We start from the raw sequence: 16,195 nt of genomic DNA, 5'->3' as shown, positions 1-16,195 counted from the left end.
TGCACTGCAAATGCTAGCATGTTTTATAAGATGAACAATATCTCTTATCAGAATATAATTATTTGAATCATTTTAAGTTAGTAAAAAGATAAAGAAGTAATTATTGACATTCAAGTCATTATCTTAATACGGGAGAATAAATATTTTTTTATTGTAAATACTTGTAAGTATGGGATAGATTTTATTGATATTTGCCGTAGAGTTTTGAACTAATATAATTATATATACGCTTTTTTAAAATGAATATTTTTTTATATAAGAGTTCTTTTTTATTTTATTGAAACTAAAATAACTGTATACATAACTGTATACATAACTGGTGATTATTGGTTAATAGATACAGGAAAATCTTGGGATGCTGCCATTTAGGTTGAAAGGAAGAGCCGGGTGCTCCTTTACTTTTGGTTCGGTCATTTCTGGTGTCACACTTAATAAAGCATTTGGATTTTTGTGTATGTAGCGACTGAGAGTTGTCAACATTAAAGGCCAATTACGCTATGGTCTTCACATCCATCTCATTTATTTGGATTTTTTTTTTAATAATTTGAAAGTATTTTTAAAAAGTGCTTGTGAGTTGTGACTAAAAAGAGCTTTTATGAATGACCAAATTATTGAAGCAAAAAGGCATCAGAATTGCTTAATTTCGATAGTGTAATTTATTTATATAATTTGTTTTCCTTAAAATTATTTTTCTGTCATTACAACATCAAGATTAAGGAAAATGGCGCAAAGGTTGAATGTCAATATGGGTTATATATATCAAGAGTTAATACCTGACCAACTACGAAACAAAATAATAAGGTTTAATGTCTGATGAACTATATGGCAAAATCTAAATGGATTAATCCCAAGGCAAATTCAATTTTTGAAATGAATTTGCTTCGCATGATCATTAGTTATTTAAAAAATTATTGATTGTATTCAATTTTTGTACGTTAAATATTTATAAAATACGATTAACTTAATCATTGGAGTTAAAGATTGTGACACAGTCTTAAGATTAAATCAAAGCGATTAAACTAAGTTTTTGGATCTCACAAGAATCAAAATCCTCGAATCTTGTGAGAGTAGATCATTGTTTTAATATTTCAATTACTCCACCTTCATTTCTAATGAAAATAACTATTAGTCAATTTTAAAAATTCTACTAATATTACATTAAAAAAAATTCAACACCAATGTGGAAGAAATACAGTGGTGACAAATTTGGGTCTGAATTATTATTTCTTTTTTGGGGGGAGGGGGGTGTTAAGGGGGAAAATAAGGTTCAAACAAAATTTTGAAAAAATATATTCTCTATTAAATAGATGGATAGTTAGGGATGGTAATAGTACGTGGTGGGGGTAGGGAGGCCTACTTCATTTCCCATCCCATTAAAATTTCGTCTCCATTTTCCATTCCATCTCCCAATAAATTTAGTGAGGTGGGGATAGAGAATCTCCTTGTTGGGAATGATTTTCTCATCTCCACCTCATTCCCCATTTATTTATTTTATTGTAGATATGGATAGATGGTTTTAGTAAATAAAAAAGTAAAGACTTCAATAAAATCATTACCATATTATAAAGTATTCAAATTATTTTAAAAAATCTTCAAAAGGTTAAAATAATATCTTGAAATGATATCAAAACTAAAAAATATTTGAAGATAGCAGTACCTCGAGAGGGAAAAGAAAACATAACAATATTTTAAGATTGAATAAGAATTATAATACAAAGTTTTATTTTTGTTATAACTTAATTATATTAAGTAAAAATAAAAAATTTTATTAACTAACAATATAATTAATAAAACAAAAATTAAAAACATATTCATATAAAAAAGAGATTGGGGTGGAAAATATAAAATCAAACCTTACCTCATTAAGAATTTAGAAATTATTTTTTCTCATTCCCATCTTATTCTCTAAAAATTATTTAAAATTCTCCTCTATTTGAAGTGGGGACTTACAAGACTCCAAACTTAGTGCCTGTTTGGTATGGCTTATTTAATCGTATAAGCACTTTTTAAAAATTTTTATGGTGTTTGATTATTTTTTTAGTAGAGTTTTTTTAGTTTAAATAAGCTAATTTACCTCTACTAGCAAAAGTCCAAAATTTGAGCTTTTGGGAGTAGAGGTTATAGAGTTTTTCTAAAAATATATAATATAAAAAATATCACATAGTTTAATGGTTCAAAAGTACTTTTTTTATTGACAAGCAAACATTCAATGAGTTTTTGTCCAAAAACTCTATTAGTATAAGCTCTAGTGCTATAAGCTCTACTGTTATAAGTTCTATTTAATAAGTTGTACCAAACAGAACCTTACACGAAAGATTTTGTCGTCTAAAAAAAAAAAAAAAAAGGGGGTGGATAGTTGGATTCAATTGCTCAGAGTTTGAGGCTGGCGCTGGCGCTGAAACCACTGTAGGATCGTCGTTCATCAAGTGCAGCGGAGGCGGTCCACAATAATCAAGCATTATGATTCACCACCAACCATATCCGTAATTAGGGTCTACCTAGGGTACAGCCCACACACAAACATTAAATAATACAACAAAACATACTGCCATGCCATCTTTGCACTAGATTGAGCCAGAAAAAGTCGGTCCATTTATCATGTAAGTAGTCTCTGTCCAGGATTTTGTTGCCAGGTTCTTTCATGGTTTCTTATGTCAACAAAAAATAAAAAAAGGTGGCCCATGTCATCGTCAACTAACTAATCACAAAATTAATTAACTCAGCTATTCATGCCCAACAACATATCTACAAGAAATCAATTTAGAAAAAAAAAAAAAGATTTCAAAATTAAGCAGAATCAGAGTAATATGTAAAAAATACATTCTCTTAATTAAGTGGGTTGCGAGTCAAGTAAGTTTTAATGATTTTTGAGTCATTAAGAGATATTTTTCTTTTTTGCGAAGACTATAATTTGGAGGTTAATGTGGTCCCTAATGATACTTAAATGGTCACTGTCATGGAAAACGAGTGAAGTTTTGCCTTTTTTCTCAAGTTCCAACTAATGGAAGATTTAGCCTAACCTAACTACGTGAGTGGGTCCCATTTCCATGGCTTTGTTGTGACCCCAGAAAAGCTGAATGTTGACTTGAGTGTTTTGCAATTGTTTGATTTTGGGTCTTATTTCTAATGATTTTATTTTCCACTTGTGGGTGTCTACATTTTATAAATCAAACGCCGTTGATGTCAACCCCTAATTGATGATGAGTCTATTTAACAAACAAACTTATGACATAAATCAATTATATTGAACAAACCAAAATTCAATTTTATTATTTAAAATATGCAATGAAGAATGTTTTACATATGTATCAATCTAACTAGCAAATTTTTATTTGAGTTGAGTTCAATTTGATTGCATTAATCATTAACAAATACTCAAAACAATCAAATAATCAATTGTCAAAGCAACATTACCCACTCTTTCAATTAAAAAAAAATATTAATAACAATAATTTACATAAATGCCTTTTTTTAAAAATGTATAACAATTTTGACGATGAGATTGTTGGAAATAATAAAACAAGGTTAATACGCATAATGATAGCAGGATAATGATGTCCATAAATATATTAAAGATAAGACTACGAATTGTTTTATCGAAGATTAGTCTCGAATTTCTTACTGTATCAACTTTTTTTTGTCTCCCATCATAGAAAGAAAACTAACAAGATTTATGTGCACGTAACGTTTTATATGGTGAAAACCACAAGATCAGATGCACACCAATTTGCACAAAGCTGTCGTTTATTATGATCTACAGCTGCCCAAAACGACATCACATCAAATGCTGCATGTGGATTCTTTAAATGTGAAACAGAAATGCCAAAATTTGTGAAATGTGATTTTAAAGGCAAGAAAAAGAGCCTGAAAGCTTCTTTCCACGGCATGTTTGGTGGGCTTCGACATGGATAATTTACGTATATAGGCTGCTGCTGGTCCACAAAAGAAACCCTCTTCTTGTGAAATTTTATTTGAATAAAGTAGTAGATGGGAATGGGAATGGGAATATGGGATCTGTTTGTTATTATTCACACATTAGCACCAACGAGGAGGCAGGCATTTACCAATAATTGCAATTTAATGAGATGTCATTGGTGATAGTCACATGGCTAACAACTCCCTATTCCTTCATACTGAAAAATGAAAATTCATCCCACCTTAGATTTATGAACAAATTCAAATGTCTTTTAAAGTTTTTGATTCACCCACATTTTACTTACTTCGAACAAGAAAGGTAGAGATAAATATAAATGCTCATAAAATTGTTGTCATAATAATAAAATAATGAAATTATTTTAGTAATGTTTATAGCTTGTACAATTAATTTCATAAAAATTAAGATGTTATGACATGATTGGTTGGATAAGAATAAAAAATAAAAAATAATAATAACGTGTGTCACGTGATGTTTTCATTCAATAACCCATGTAATACCCACATCTATTTATATATATATATATATATATAATTATAATTATATCGAGTATTACACGTAATCTTTTTGGTCAAAAGAAAATTTAAGTTTGAAATACCCCTAATTCATTTTAAGATGCAAATGTTTGTTGAGTTTCAATTAGAGGAAATTCATATTTTCATTCACGAGATGGAGAAAAAAAAATTAAAGTTGATCACCTACTTGTCCATACGCATCTTTAAACAATTAATAAAACTTCTCAAATACTATATTTTAAAAGTCAATTCATATCTTATATGTATGTAAGATACATTCTCTTCACATAAACAATACATGTGTGAAACTCACGTATTGTACATATGAGAAAAACATATGTTACGTATATATAAGATAGAGCGATCCACTTCAAAATAACACTAAAACTAAAACGAAAGGCGTATTTAATTATTTAACCAGTCTCTCTCAAATCCCAATGTGGATCTGCGTCCATGAATCTAGGGCTTCTAAACAACATCCCCATAAAACCAATTGAATAAAATACCCTTCGCTTTTCGACAAAATAACAAAACCGGCCCTCTTAGAGTTTCTCGGACGAAATTACCCCTATACGAATAAGAAGAGTGGTCCCCGCGTGTTTTCGTCACGGCGACTGTTATTACCTCATCTAAAAATCAAGCTGTCGCTCTCAGTCTCACGACTCCCAGAGATGGAGAATCTCATGTCTTTTAATTTCCCGGCTTTATCGAGAAAGTCACGCTGTCTCTGTCTCCCCACCACCTTCAAAGTTTTTACCATTTCCGTCTTTTTATCAGAAACTTCCCATCATTATCCCGGCTTTAATTATCAGTCTTGTTTTGTAACTATACATTGAATTAGTTGATTAAACCCACAGAATTTGCATCTTTAATCTAAGTAAACACCATCATCTCCTGAAAATTGGATTGTATTCTCATTCCCATTTTAAGATCTCCAAAGTCACATGAGATTGAATATATTACATGTATATATTAATTTTTTTTTTCACTTTTTTGTTGTCTTTTATTTTAATTTTAAACATTTATTTTCACTTTCTTATTACATTCTCAAATTTCTTTTTTCGTTTAATTTTTTTTAACAAAACATTTTTATTGTCACTTCTTTCATGAAGTTTTTTTCACTTTTTGAATATTTTTCGATACTTCCTTATTGATTGAATTATCAATATTTATAGATTTTTCTTACGATTCTAGTTATTATTTTTCTCAATAATTCTCGTTGTGTTCTCCTAAATCTCTCAATATTCATTGTCCTATTCTTATGCATTCTCAACAACTATCTTCATTTATAATAATACCCTCAACATTTGTAGTCACATTTTGTATATATTGTTAGTGGCTTAAACATTAGGCAAACAACTGCTTCACTTGATAGATAAACAATCGCTTTACTTCATTTTACTCAACGCAATTAATAGCTAAATAAGTAATGACCATATTCCACATATGTCTCTCAATACCAAATCTACTCTAAATTGAAAAACTAAGCGCCATTAGAATTGCATTATTCTAAACAATCCGATGCAAGTAGTATACTCTAAACAAGGGATTAACTAAAACAAATTTCCATAAGGATATCGGGGATTACCATGTTAATTAATTAATTAATTCATTTTATTTTATTTTTTATAGTAAGTGATTCTATTTATGGTATGTTGCGTGTAATGAAACTATTTCGAAATGAGGAAGAGGTGATCATATCATGTTCACGTGTGGCCTACCACAACTTTTATATGATGAAAATGATCCATTTATGGTGTTCGGTAGGGTCCACAGCGGGGTTTGTCACTGTAACAGTAACGGCCATAATTGTTCATGTCTATCGATTAGGCATCTCTTTTCATTCATTTTAAAAAACGATGGGGAATTTTATTCCCCCTAAGTGTATGTAGTCATTTCGAGTTGTGTGGCTGCAGGTGCAGGCTGCTGCTACTACTACTACGATGCATCGCGCAACAGGCAGACTCTTGACACTTCAAAACGAGAGACATTAATTTCGGGCCGAGATGCCCAAAACTGGATTAGGCATTATGAATTGTGCAGCCCAATAGCGTAGGCTAGTCAAATGTGAATTATTCTTGATTATCAGATTACAATCATTACTGTGATTATCTCTGTTAATAGTTGTAAAATCAGATCCTCTCCTAAGTCCTAACTCCTAACTACGAATGTGAGTGTGAGCCAATAATTAATTTAAGGGATTTTAGTGAAAGCAAAAAGTAAAAAATAAAATAAATTGTTGCTAGACAAATTTTGACGTCATAAGCAAGCCAACCACCAGCAGCACCTTGTACGAGGGACAGTCTAATCCAGTAGTTCCAATTGCACGGCTGGCGACTCCATGCGGACTCTGAACTGATTGATACTTTTGGACCATCGACAACATTCGGTACACTCTCTCTTTAAATAATTTCATATCTGCATATTATATTCTGCAATATGCTACAACAACCTGTGGGGCGCATCCGATCTACCAAATTTGTCAGAGGATAAATAATCTGCTGCGGCAGCTCCCCGCTATCGTCACCAAATCTGGATAATCAATAACCGCACAGATCATCAGTGTGCCGTGCGTCCGCCGCAATATCACTTCATTTCTAGCCACGTCAGCGAAAGCAACCGACCCAGCCTTTTTCAACTTCTTGCCCAACCTAAACTATTGGCCAATTTTTTCCCACACGTCGGTCCGCTCACTTCTATTCTATCTCCTGCGACAACCTACGGCTGACACGTACATTAGTTCGGAACCATTTTGTTTTTGTGTGTGTCCCCTTCATAATAGCATGTGGTTAATGTAAAATATGTAGTTAATGCAAGCTTTGACTCGGGTTCCCAAGCAAGGCTTCGTTTGGTAGGTTTCGGATTTGCACAATTAATGCAGAGGTGCAATTTAGCTTTTTAATCCCGTTAAATCCCAATCTTGGGCAACAACAACAACTAAACGATCTCCCAAGACCCACCCATAGTCGTTCTTCTTCCTCTTCTTCTTCTTTTAAAGTTTTTTTGGACAATTATATGCTGGAATTATGGGCAAGATGGTAGCTATTGAAGGCTGTCAAGATAAATATATTTCCAGAGGATCGATGAAGAGAAATAATTTGGCATCGGCTTCCATGGTGACTGCATGCTTCGTGTTCATTGTGTTCTTCTTTGCGCTGGAGAGCAATCTCTCAATCGTATCGAAAATTAACGTATCACGCTCAATCACACATCAAGGTGCGTGTTACTTATTGCAATTTAATTACTATACCCTCTTGTTATTCGCTTTTATTTATTTATTTTTGTTAATCGACATTTGCTGCCACCAACTCGTTTCTTAAGTAGCAATAAAATGATCCGTATATGTATATATGGAAATTCATTATTGACTCAATAACTGCATGCTCTAGCTAGCCTCTAGAAAGTAACAATCCTGAAATCTAGCTAGAACCATAATTTTAGGATTCAAACAGCCAATTGTATATTTACATACATACATAATAGTCTTTGGTTGGGATTTTAATTTTTAATTTAATTATTTGAATAAGAAATGATAAGATTTAATATAACTAACTATCGCTAGAACCTGTCTTAGTGATAATAATAGGCTAATAAGGGGGTTTATTACTGCGCAAACACCTACGTTTCAACATCTTTATGATACTAAACTCCTTATATTGACTTGCTAATATGATTAGAGTATGTAGTTTATTGTGGCGTTTAAGTTTAATTTAAAAATCGGTCGTTAGAAGGCCGCATGATTTATTTTTTAACGTGCAATTTTTCATTATGCATTAAGTGATACCGACGTAATTTTATGAATTCGATTTCTGATGCATTAATTGGGCTAGTGGTAAAGCAAAGAGAATAAAATTTAAAAAAAAAATGCATTATTTTGGCTATTGGCAAAGTGAAGAGAATTAAAAAAAAAAAAAAAAAAAGATACCTTACATCACGTTGGAGATTAATGAATTTATTAATATTTTAATAACATACAATTTTTCAAGTTAAAATTGTTGGCACGTTGCAGACAAAAAGCGCTTGGAACTGAAATCCGCAAGCAAGTGGGGCTCGCTCTTGCTTCCTCAAGGACCTTCGCCATATCCTCAAGGCAGCCAAATCAGCTGCGACCGCTCCCACCAAAACTATGATATTTGCTCAATCAACGGACCAACAACGTTGGATCCCACGACCTCCACATTCTTCCTCGTGGACCCCGCACCAGCATCAGCGGAAAAGATCAGGCCGTACCCTCGAAAATGGGAAAATTACCTGATGCAGAGAATCGAAGAGGTTACTATAAGTTCAGGCCCGTCAAGCCCAAAATGTGAAGTCCAACACAACGTTCCAGCTCTGGTATTCAGTGTGGGCGGGTACACAGGAAACTTCTGGCACGAGTTCAATGATGGGTTCATTCCCCTCTTTATCACCGTCCATTCAATATTCCCAAATCAAGAAATTGTCCTCGTGATCGACAAAGCTCGTGGTTGGTGGATCAGCAAGTACGCAGAGTTGTTGCACGCTTTCAGTAAGCAGCCTATCATTCTGCTGGACAATGATACCGCCACTCATTGCTTTACTTCTGCCACCATAGGCCTTATATCCCATGGATATATGACCGTAGACCCTACACTAATGCCAAATTCAAAAACGTTCGTCCATTTCCGTGGCTTGCTAGACGAAGCATATTCCCATGGCCGGATTCGGAATCGGAACAATTCTCCGTCGACTCGGCCGCGGCTCATGTTGATGAGTCGAAGAGGTGGCCTCGGACGTGTCATATTGAATCAAGTGGAGGTAAAACGAGTGTCAGAAGACATGGGTTTTGAAGTCACCGTATTTGAACCTACTCCTAAGACCTCGTTGCGTCAAGCTTATGCACTAATAAATTCGAGTCACGCCATGGTCGGGGTACACGGTGCGGCTCTTACACATTCGTTGTTTCTCAGGCCAGGCTCGGTGTTCGTGCAGGTGGTGCCGCTAGGGCTTGAATGGGTGGCCGAGGTATGCTTCGGGACATCGGCTAAGGCTATGGGGTTAGATTACATGGAGTACAAGATCAATGCTGAAGAAAGTAGCTTGATCGAAAAGTATAACAAGAATGATACGGTGATAAAGGACCCAGTTGCATTTCGAGGGAAAAGTTGGTCGGATGCTGCCATGAATATATATTTGAAGGAGCAAAATGTGAAACTCGATTTGTTTAGATTTAGGGAATACTTGAAGAAAGTTTATAAGAAGGCCAAGAGATTCATGGACAAGGGAGAAGGATAATAAATAATAACTCTTTTGTGAGCATGTGGGACGATGTCGCTTTTATATAATAATAAGAGCAACAACGTATATTTCTTGCATCTTAGAATTGTGTTGTAACAACTATTTACTCCATGAAAAATAATTTTAGTCTCATTTTTTTTGCCGACCAACGAGTACTACCCTCTCATGTTTTGGAGGAACTAAGTCAAACTCTCTTACTGTTACAATGGTGTAAACTTTACGTGCCATTTAAAATTTACTCTTGATTTTAGTAATAAAATTTAAATATTTTAAAAATATAAATTAAGTAAAATAACTTGTATACCTTTAATGATTAAATTAAGAGAATAATAAACTGTATACTATGGAGAAGATTTTCTGGTAGAGGAAAAGTCGGGATATCCTTTATATTTGTATATAAATATTTATTTAAATTGAAATAACATTGGCTTATATGTGTCCATTGTGATATATACGTTTGAATATTACAAAAAAAAATGATTAAAAGGTTCCCTCAAATATATGGGTATATGCGTTCATTGTGATATGTATGGGTTTACTCTTCTAGATACAAATACCATGAACAAATCACTCGGTACCTTAATAATTCATGGCAATATATTAAAGGAAAATTATCAACCACATATCCTTAAATAACACTCGTATCAAACGTGCTACAACATTTTTTAAGTGTATCACTCGTATATTCTAAGTTGACAAAACACTTTTGCCGTCCACCAATCCGTTAACTTCCGTTAGAAAGTTAACAGAATTGTGGAAAATTGACTATTTCGCCCTTGAAACTCAAAATAAGATAAAAAGATAAATTTACCCCAAACATTAACGTAAATTTTCAATACACAATTTTTTTTATTAACAATACATTTTTATTAAAAACAATATGAATTATTAATGGTACATATTATTAACAATTATCCGTAAAAAAATCCATATTATACCATAAAAAAATACTAACAACATATTATTTACAATTATACATATTATACCATAAAAAAACTCAGTTGGAGCTTGGAGGAGTAGATCTTCAAAAATTGAGGTTAAATTTTGGAGGAGTAGATTCGGTTGTAAAGTAGTTTTTTTGTTCAGTAATTATTAACAACTATCCAATAAATTGGATGACACGTCGTTTTTTAAAAAGACTATATTACCCTTATGATATCAGTGCTTGCAAACGACAGTTAATAGATTGGTGGACGGTAGAAGTGTTTTGTCAACTTAGGGTATACGAGTGATATATTTAAAAAGTGTTGTAGCACTTTGATACTAGTGTCATTTAAGAGTATATGACTGATAATTTCCCTATTTTAAAACACAACATAAAAAAATTGAGATTATGTACTAAATGCTACTTGCATTTGTGAATCAATTTTTGTTATCAATTAACAAGATAGTTGGTATTCAAACCAAAGCTACAGCATTGCATCATTCCTGGAACTCGAACAGAACAAATAAACATAAGTTATACTGTTAAAGGTCTCAAAATGCCCATTGGGCGCCGATGGCTGACTGGAACACACTTTCATGTTTCCTGTACTTCGTGATTCCTGTTTCTTGGGATTTGGTTTAGCGGCTGCTGCACCATTTACTTGAGATGGCTTTGTGAATTTTTCCCTGCATCGAGCCTTGTTTACTGTTTGATTGCTAGCCACCGGCTTGAAATTGTGGAGTTTATTATTGTAGGGATATAAAATAGTTACAATTGTGAAATTTCAATTTAAAAAAATATTAAGAAATTTTAAATCAAGAAAACCTTACAATAGTAGCAACAATAATGATGATCATGATCAAGATAACGGTAACGGAAAAAACAAATTGGCCTTGTATGAGAAATCTGTGGCGAAGAACGTCCGTTGAACCGACAATCAGAGTCGTCACCAGCTACGGTTGGGCTCAATTTCCCCAAATCATCAAAGAAATAGATCGTAATGCGAAGCATCTATAACAAAAATTAAAGTTAATTAAGCAGATCAAGAACCTTCTGTTGAAATTGATTAAAAAAAAAGGAAAAGTCAAATGGGAACACATTGATTGCATTCAAATGGGTGGATGGACTTTGACAAGCAAAATGCCAATTTTGAACCGCATGATGAATTTGTCAAAAAAGGAAGAAAGTTGTTGCCGACTTATTAGATTTTTGGTGTGATAGTTTGGCTATAAATTGGAATGTCATTTGATGAGAAATGAGTAGCAATGAGCTTCGGCATTGCTCAAGAAAATAGACATGAAATGTTGGCCATTGAGAGAAGCAATCCAAATCCCAGAGAAGGAATCCAAGTTTTGGTGAGAAATTGAGAGAGAGAAAAGTTCTTAAGCATGTAGTTATATTGAAGGAGCATTTGGCTCCTCAATATGGGTATTACGGGTTTGCTTTGTTAAGGGATATTTCTCAGGATTATGTATTTGGGGCTTGGGTGAGAGAAAATTATTTATGAGAGTGTGGTTGTAATAATTTTCCATATAGTGAATATTTTTCTCTGGTTATCTTTTTGACAACGGCTGTGGTTTTTCTCCGGATTTAGAGTTTTCCACGTAAATCTTGTGTTGTGTGATTGGTGTATTCTCCATTAAATTTTTCTGTTAATTTGTTGCTTGACAAATTGCTTGGAGTGATCTTAGGAGGAAGCTCAATTTCCTAACAGTTGTATCAGAGCCAATAGTTTGTACTTGGGGTATACGGTACTGTTTATGTAAAGCATATATGTCAGCAGCTGGTGTTTTTTAAACTTGGTGGAGTTTGATGTTGTTAAAAAAAAATTAATGGAAGAATGATTTTATTGGCTTGTGGAGAATTCAAGTCAAAGGTGTATCCAATCTGGTATGCACAAAGATTTGAAGGTGTGGACAATTTTTGGCACCTCAAGAAAATTATCAAGAAGGTGGAGTGGGCTCGGCAAATTACTCCAGAATCAGTAAAGGAGATAATGATATTCTCGTAGATGGTGAGTTTCCTTTTGATAGGAGATTGGGTTAGTTCTTTTGGCATGTAAATCTCCAAGTTGCCGTGAAAGAGAACATGCTATGATCAGCGGGGTACACAAGTTTGCACGCGGGCATTGGCTTGGTATAAATGCAAGGTGTGTGGTGGAAAAGTTATGTCATGGCTGAAGAATTCTCAGGGAAACCAAGCATGAGAATTGCACCATAAATTTCAGCAAGATATTTTGACATGTGCCGAAAAAAATCTTAGAATGGTTGTTTCTAAGTGGTATACTCTTTATGGTGAAGTATGATAATTCTCTATGTTGAGAATTATGACTGTTGGTGAAGACAGTGTTTTGTAGCAGTAGTTATGAATTTTTTTTTTTAATCAAGGTGGAGATTGTTGAAATTGATTAAAAAAAAAAGGAAAAGTCAAATGGGAACACATTGATTGCATTCAAATGGGTGGATGGACTTTGACAAGCAAAATGCCAATTTTGAACCGCATGATGAATTTGTCAAAAAGGAAGAAAGTTGTTGCTGACTTATTAGATTTTTGGTGTGATAGTTTGGCTATAAATTGGAATGTCATTTGATGAGAAATGAGTAGCAATGAGCTTCGGCATTGCTCAAGAAAATAGACATGAAATGTTGGCCTTGAGAGAAGCAATCCAAATCCCAGAGAAGGAATCCAAGTTTTGGTGAGAAATTGAGAGAGAGAAAAGTTCTTAAGCATGTAGTTATATTGAAGGAGCATTTGGCTCCTCAATATGGGTATTACGGGTTTGCTTTGTTAAGGGATATTTCTCAGGATTATGTATTTGGGGTTTGGGTGAGAGAAAATTATTTATGAGAGTGTGGTTATAATAATTTTCCATATAGTGAATATTTTTCTCTGGTTATTTTTTTGACAACGGCTGTGGTTTTTCTCCGGATTTAGAGTTTTCCATGTAAATCTTGTGTTGTGTGATTGGTGTATTCTCTATTAAATTTTTCTGTTAATTTGTTGCTTGACAAATTGCTTGGAGTGATCTTGGGAGGAAGCTCAATTTCCTAACACCTTCAGCTTCTCAAAGCTCCTCTCTCAATCTAAAAGCGTCTGATTCAGAAGATGGATGCTCGGCATTTTGATATTGGCTGTGGAGAATCTTTGATAGGAGAAGAGAAATGGTGACTACAGATGCGAGCTTTATTGATTCGTCGTTTTGTGAAGAACAACTTGCGTTTTGTGTTCTGCCTTTCGTGTGAAATGGGCATACGACACGTCGATTGTTTGATTGTTCTGTTTTTCACTTTTTTTTTAGTAGTTTTTTTTTTTGAGAAGTAGTAGTATGTTTTATTTAATAAGGGCAAATCGGCTTCTTTTTTAATTTTAAAACCTAATGCTTAATTTAGAAAACATCAAATGTGTTTCATGTTTACACTAACTGTGATTTATATTTGAGACGTATTTATTATTTGATAGTTTTTATACCTATTTTTGTCATGCATCAGATAAGATTTTGGCTGTCTTGGGTACGTAACAACTTAAGTCCAGATTCTTGAAATTACTTTTCCTAGAAGTATTCAACGGATTTAGGGGGGGAAAATCTGATACATATCTGGGTCATGTTAATAATTTTGGAAGGACTATAATTGCATTTAAACTGATTTATATAGTGCAGATATGCTTAACGCTTCAATTACGCAATATATATGTATTCAAGATGAAGAACAAAAGAAGTTTAACGGCCACAGCGACTTATTTCTCAGTGTTAATTTTCTTTCTCCATTTTACTTCCACACCTTTCACTGATTCAAGCCGATTTCAAGGTGGATAGATTAATCCTTTTTAGTTCCGTCTTTGTTTTTGAATAGTTTTTAATCCGCATAACGAAAACGTTTTTGTTTATTATATGTTTGAGTTATTTTGTATGACATATATGAATTGAAGTGAATGTATGCGGCAAGATTCTATTGGAGGGTTTCACTTGGTTGTATGTTCTGATTACAGAATTCAAGGCTTGGGCAATGAAACTGAGGCCTGCGGCACTTTCACCAGCAAAATCAATCACTTGTGATCGCTCTCACAGAAGCTATGATCTCTGCTTGATCAACGGTTCAGCGCTCTTCGACCCCAAAACTTCAACATTTTTCTCCGTAGGTCATACGGATTCGACTCCATCACAGCCATCCTTACGAATCAAAACTCAGCCTTACCCCCGCAAATCAGACAAATCAGCAATGTCCAAAGTCAAAGAGCTTACTATCACCACCTCCGCTCCACCTAACCTTTCGTGCGGAGTCACACACACTAGTCCAGCTTTAGTGTTCAGCGCAGGCGGGTACAATGGAAACTTCTTTCATGAATTCATGGACTGCTTCGTTCCTCTCTTCATCACCATCAATTCCCACTTCCCTGATCAGGATGTCATCCTCGTCATAGCTGATTGTAACGATCAGTGGGCCCGAAAGTATGCCCAGTTACTTCCTCGATTTACGCGCCACCCGATAATCAACATTAACAATCAAGCTATCACACATTGTTTCCCATCAGTAACCTTAGGGCTTATATCCCATGGTCGGATGGTCATAAACCCCACGTTGCTACCAAAACCAAAAACTCTTGTGGATTTCCAATCCTTCCTGGCGAATGCTTATAACGAAAATACTAATACCTCTTCATCGTTTCATCACACAAAACCTAAGCTTGTTTTGGTAAACAGAAATGTTAGGGTTGGGCGCACGATTTTAAACCTAAGAGAAGTTAAGAAGGCAGCTGAGGAATTAGGCTTTGATGTAACAATCTTTGAGCCAGAAGAAAGCACTTCATTGGCTGACTCGTTCAGGTTTATTCATGCTTGCCATGCAATGGTGGGCGTTCATGGCGCAGCGTTGACACATTCTTTGTTCCTGAGGCCAGGCTCTGTGTTAATGCAAGTGGTGCCAATTGGGACACAATGGCTATCGAAGGTGTATTTCGAAAAGCCGGCTAGGGTTTTGGGATTGGAGTACATAGAATATAAAATTAAACAAGAGGAGAGTAGCTTGGTGGAAAAATATGGAGCCAATGACTTGGTGTTAAAGAACCCTCAAGCTTTTGCTGGAGCGAATTGGAGCAGTATGCGTGTGTATCTCAAGACACAAAATGTTAAGCTTGATATAGATAGGTTTCGGATATACTTGAAGGATGCTTATAAGAAGGCCAAGAAATTGATGGACAAGGAAATTAAGTTAGCGTATTGAATGCTGCTTGTATCACAAGGTATTTTTTTTTTTAATGTAATTTTTATGTGGCTTTCATGTTAATTAAAATATAGTATAGTTGAAATAATTTGGTTGTCATTTCTTCACTTCCACAGTGAGAATTAAGGTAACTAGACTATCCTTTATGGATAACATAGTGTGTGTGTATAAATGTATTAACATTAAACTTGAATTTTACAGTGTGTCGGTTATCTAAACCAAATAATTCTCGATGATTGTAAATTCATGGCAAAAGAAAATGATAAGATCATATTAGAAAGGGCCAAGGGAGGCGTTCACCATTTGCGTAAGTGACAAAACGAATGATTGAGGAATTAATGGTTAT

At 34.2% G+C, this 16,195-nt stretch overlaps 2 protein-coding genes across 2 annotated transcripts; both read left to right on the top strand.

Annotated features, from left to right (window-relative positions):
• Positions 1 to 7,261: 7,261 nt before the first annotated feature.
• LOC102620090 (xylan glycosyltransferase MUCI21-like) lies at positions 7,262 to 9,842 on the top strand. The gene is made up of 2 exons (XM_006483010.4): positions 7,262 to 7,665; positions 8,459 to 9,842. Exons 1-2 carry the CDS (start codon positions 7,476 to 7,478, stop codon positions 9,700 to 9,702), a joined length of 1,434 nt encoding a protein of 477 aa, XP_006483073.2. The 5' UTR covers positions 7,262 to 7,475; the 3' UTR covers positions 9,703 to 9,842.
• A 4,077-nt stretch (positions 9,843 to 13,919) lies between these two features.
• On the top strand, positions 13,920 to 16,113 carry LOC107177613 (xylan glycosyltransferase MUCI21-like). The gene is made up of 2 exons (XM_015531671.3): positions 13,920 to 14,436; positions 14,618 to 16,113. Exons 1-2 carry the CDS (start codon positions 14,331 to 14,333, stop codon positions 15,847 to 15,849), a joined length of 1,338 nt encoding a protein of 445 aa, XP_015387157.2. The 5' UTR covers positions 13,920 to 14,330; the 3' UTR covers positions 15,850 to 16,113.
• Positions 16,114 to 16,195: the final 82 nt, after the last annotated feature.

The sequence above is a fragment of the Citrus sinensis genome, chromosome 4 (genome assembly GCF_022201045.2).
Source record: "Citrus sinensis cultivar Valencia sweet orange chromosome 4, DVS_A1.0, whole genome shotgun sequence".
NCBI lineage: Eukaryota > Viridiplantae > Streptophyta > Magnoliopsida > Sapindales > Rutaceae > Citrus > Citrus sinensis.
The sequence above is the reverse complement of the archived record's forward strand: the minus strand, read 5'-3'. Positions and strand labels throughout refer to the sequence as shown.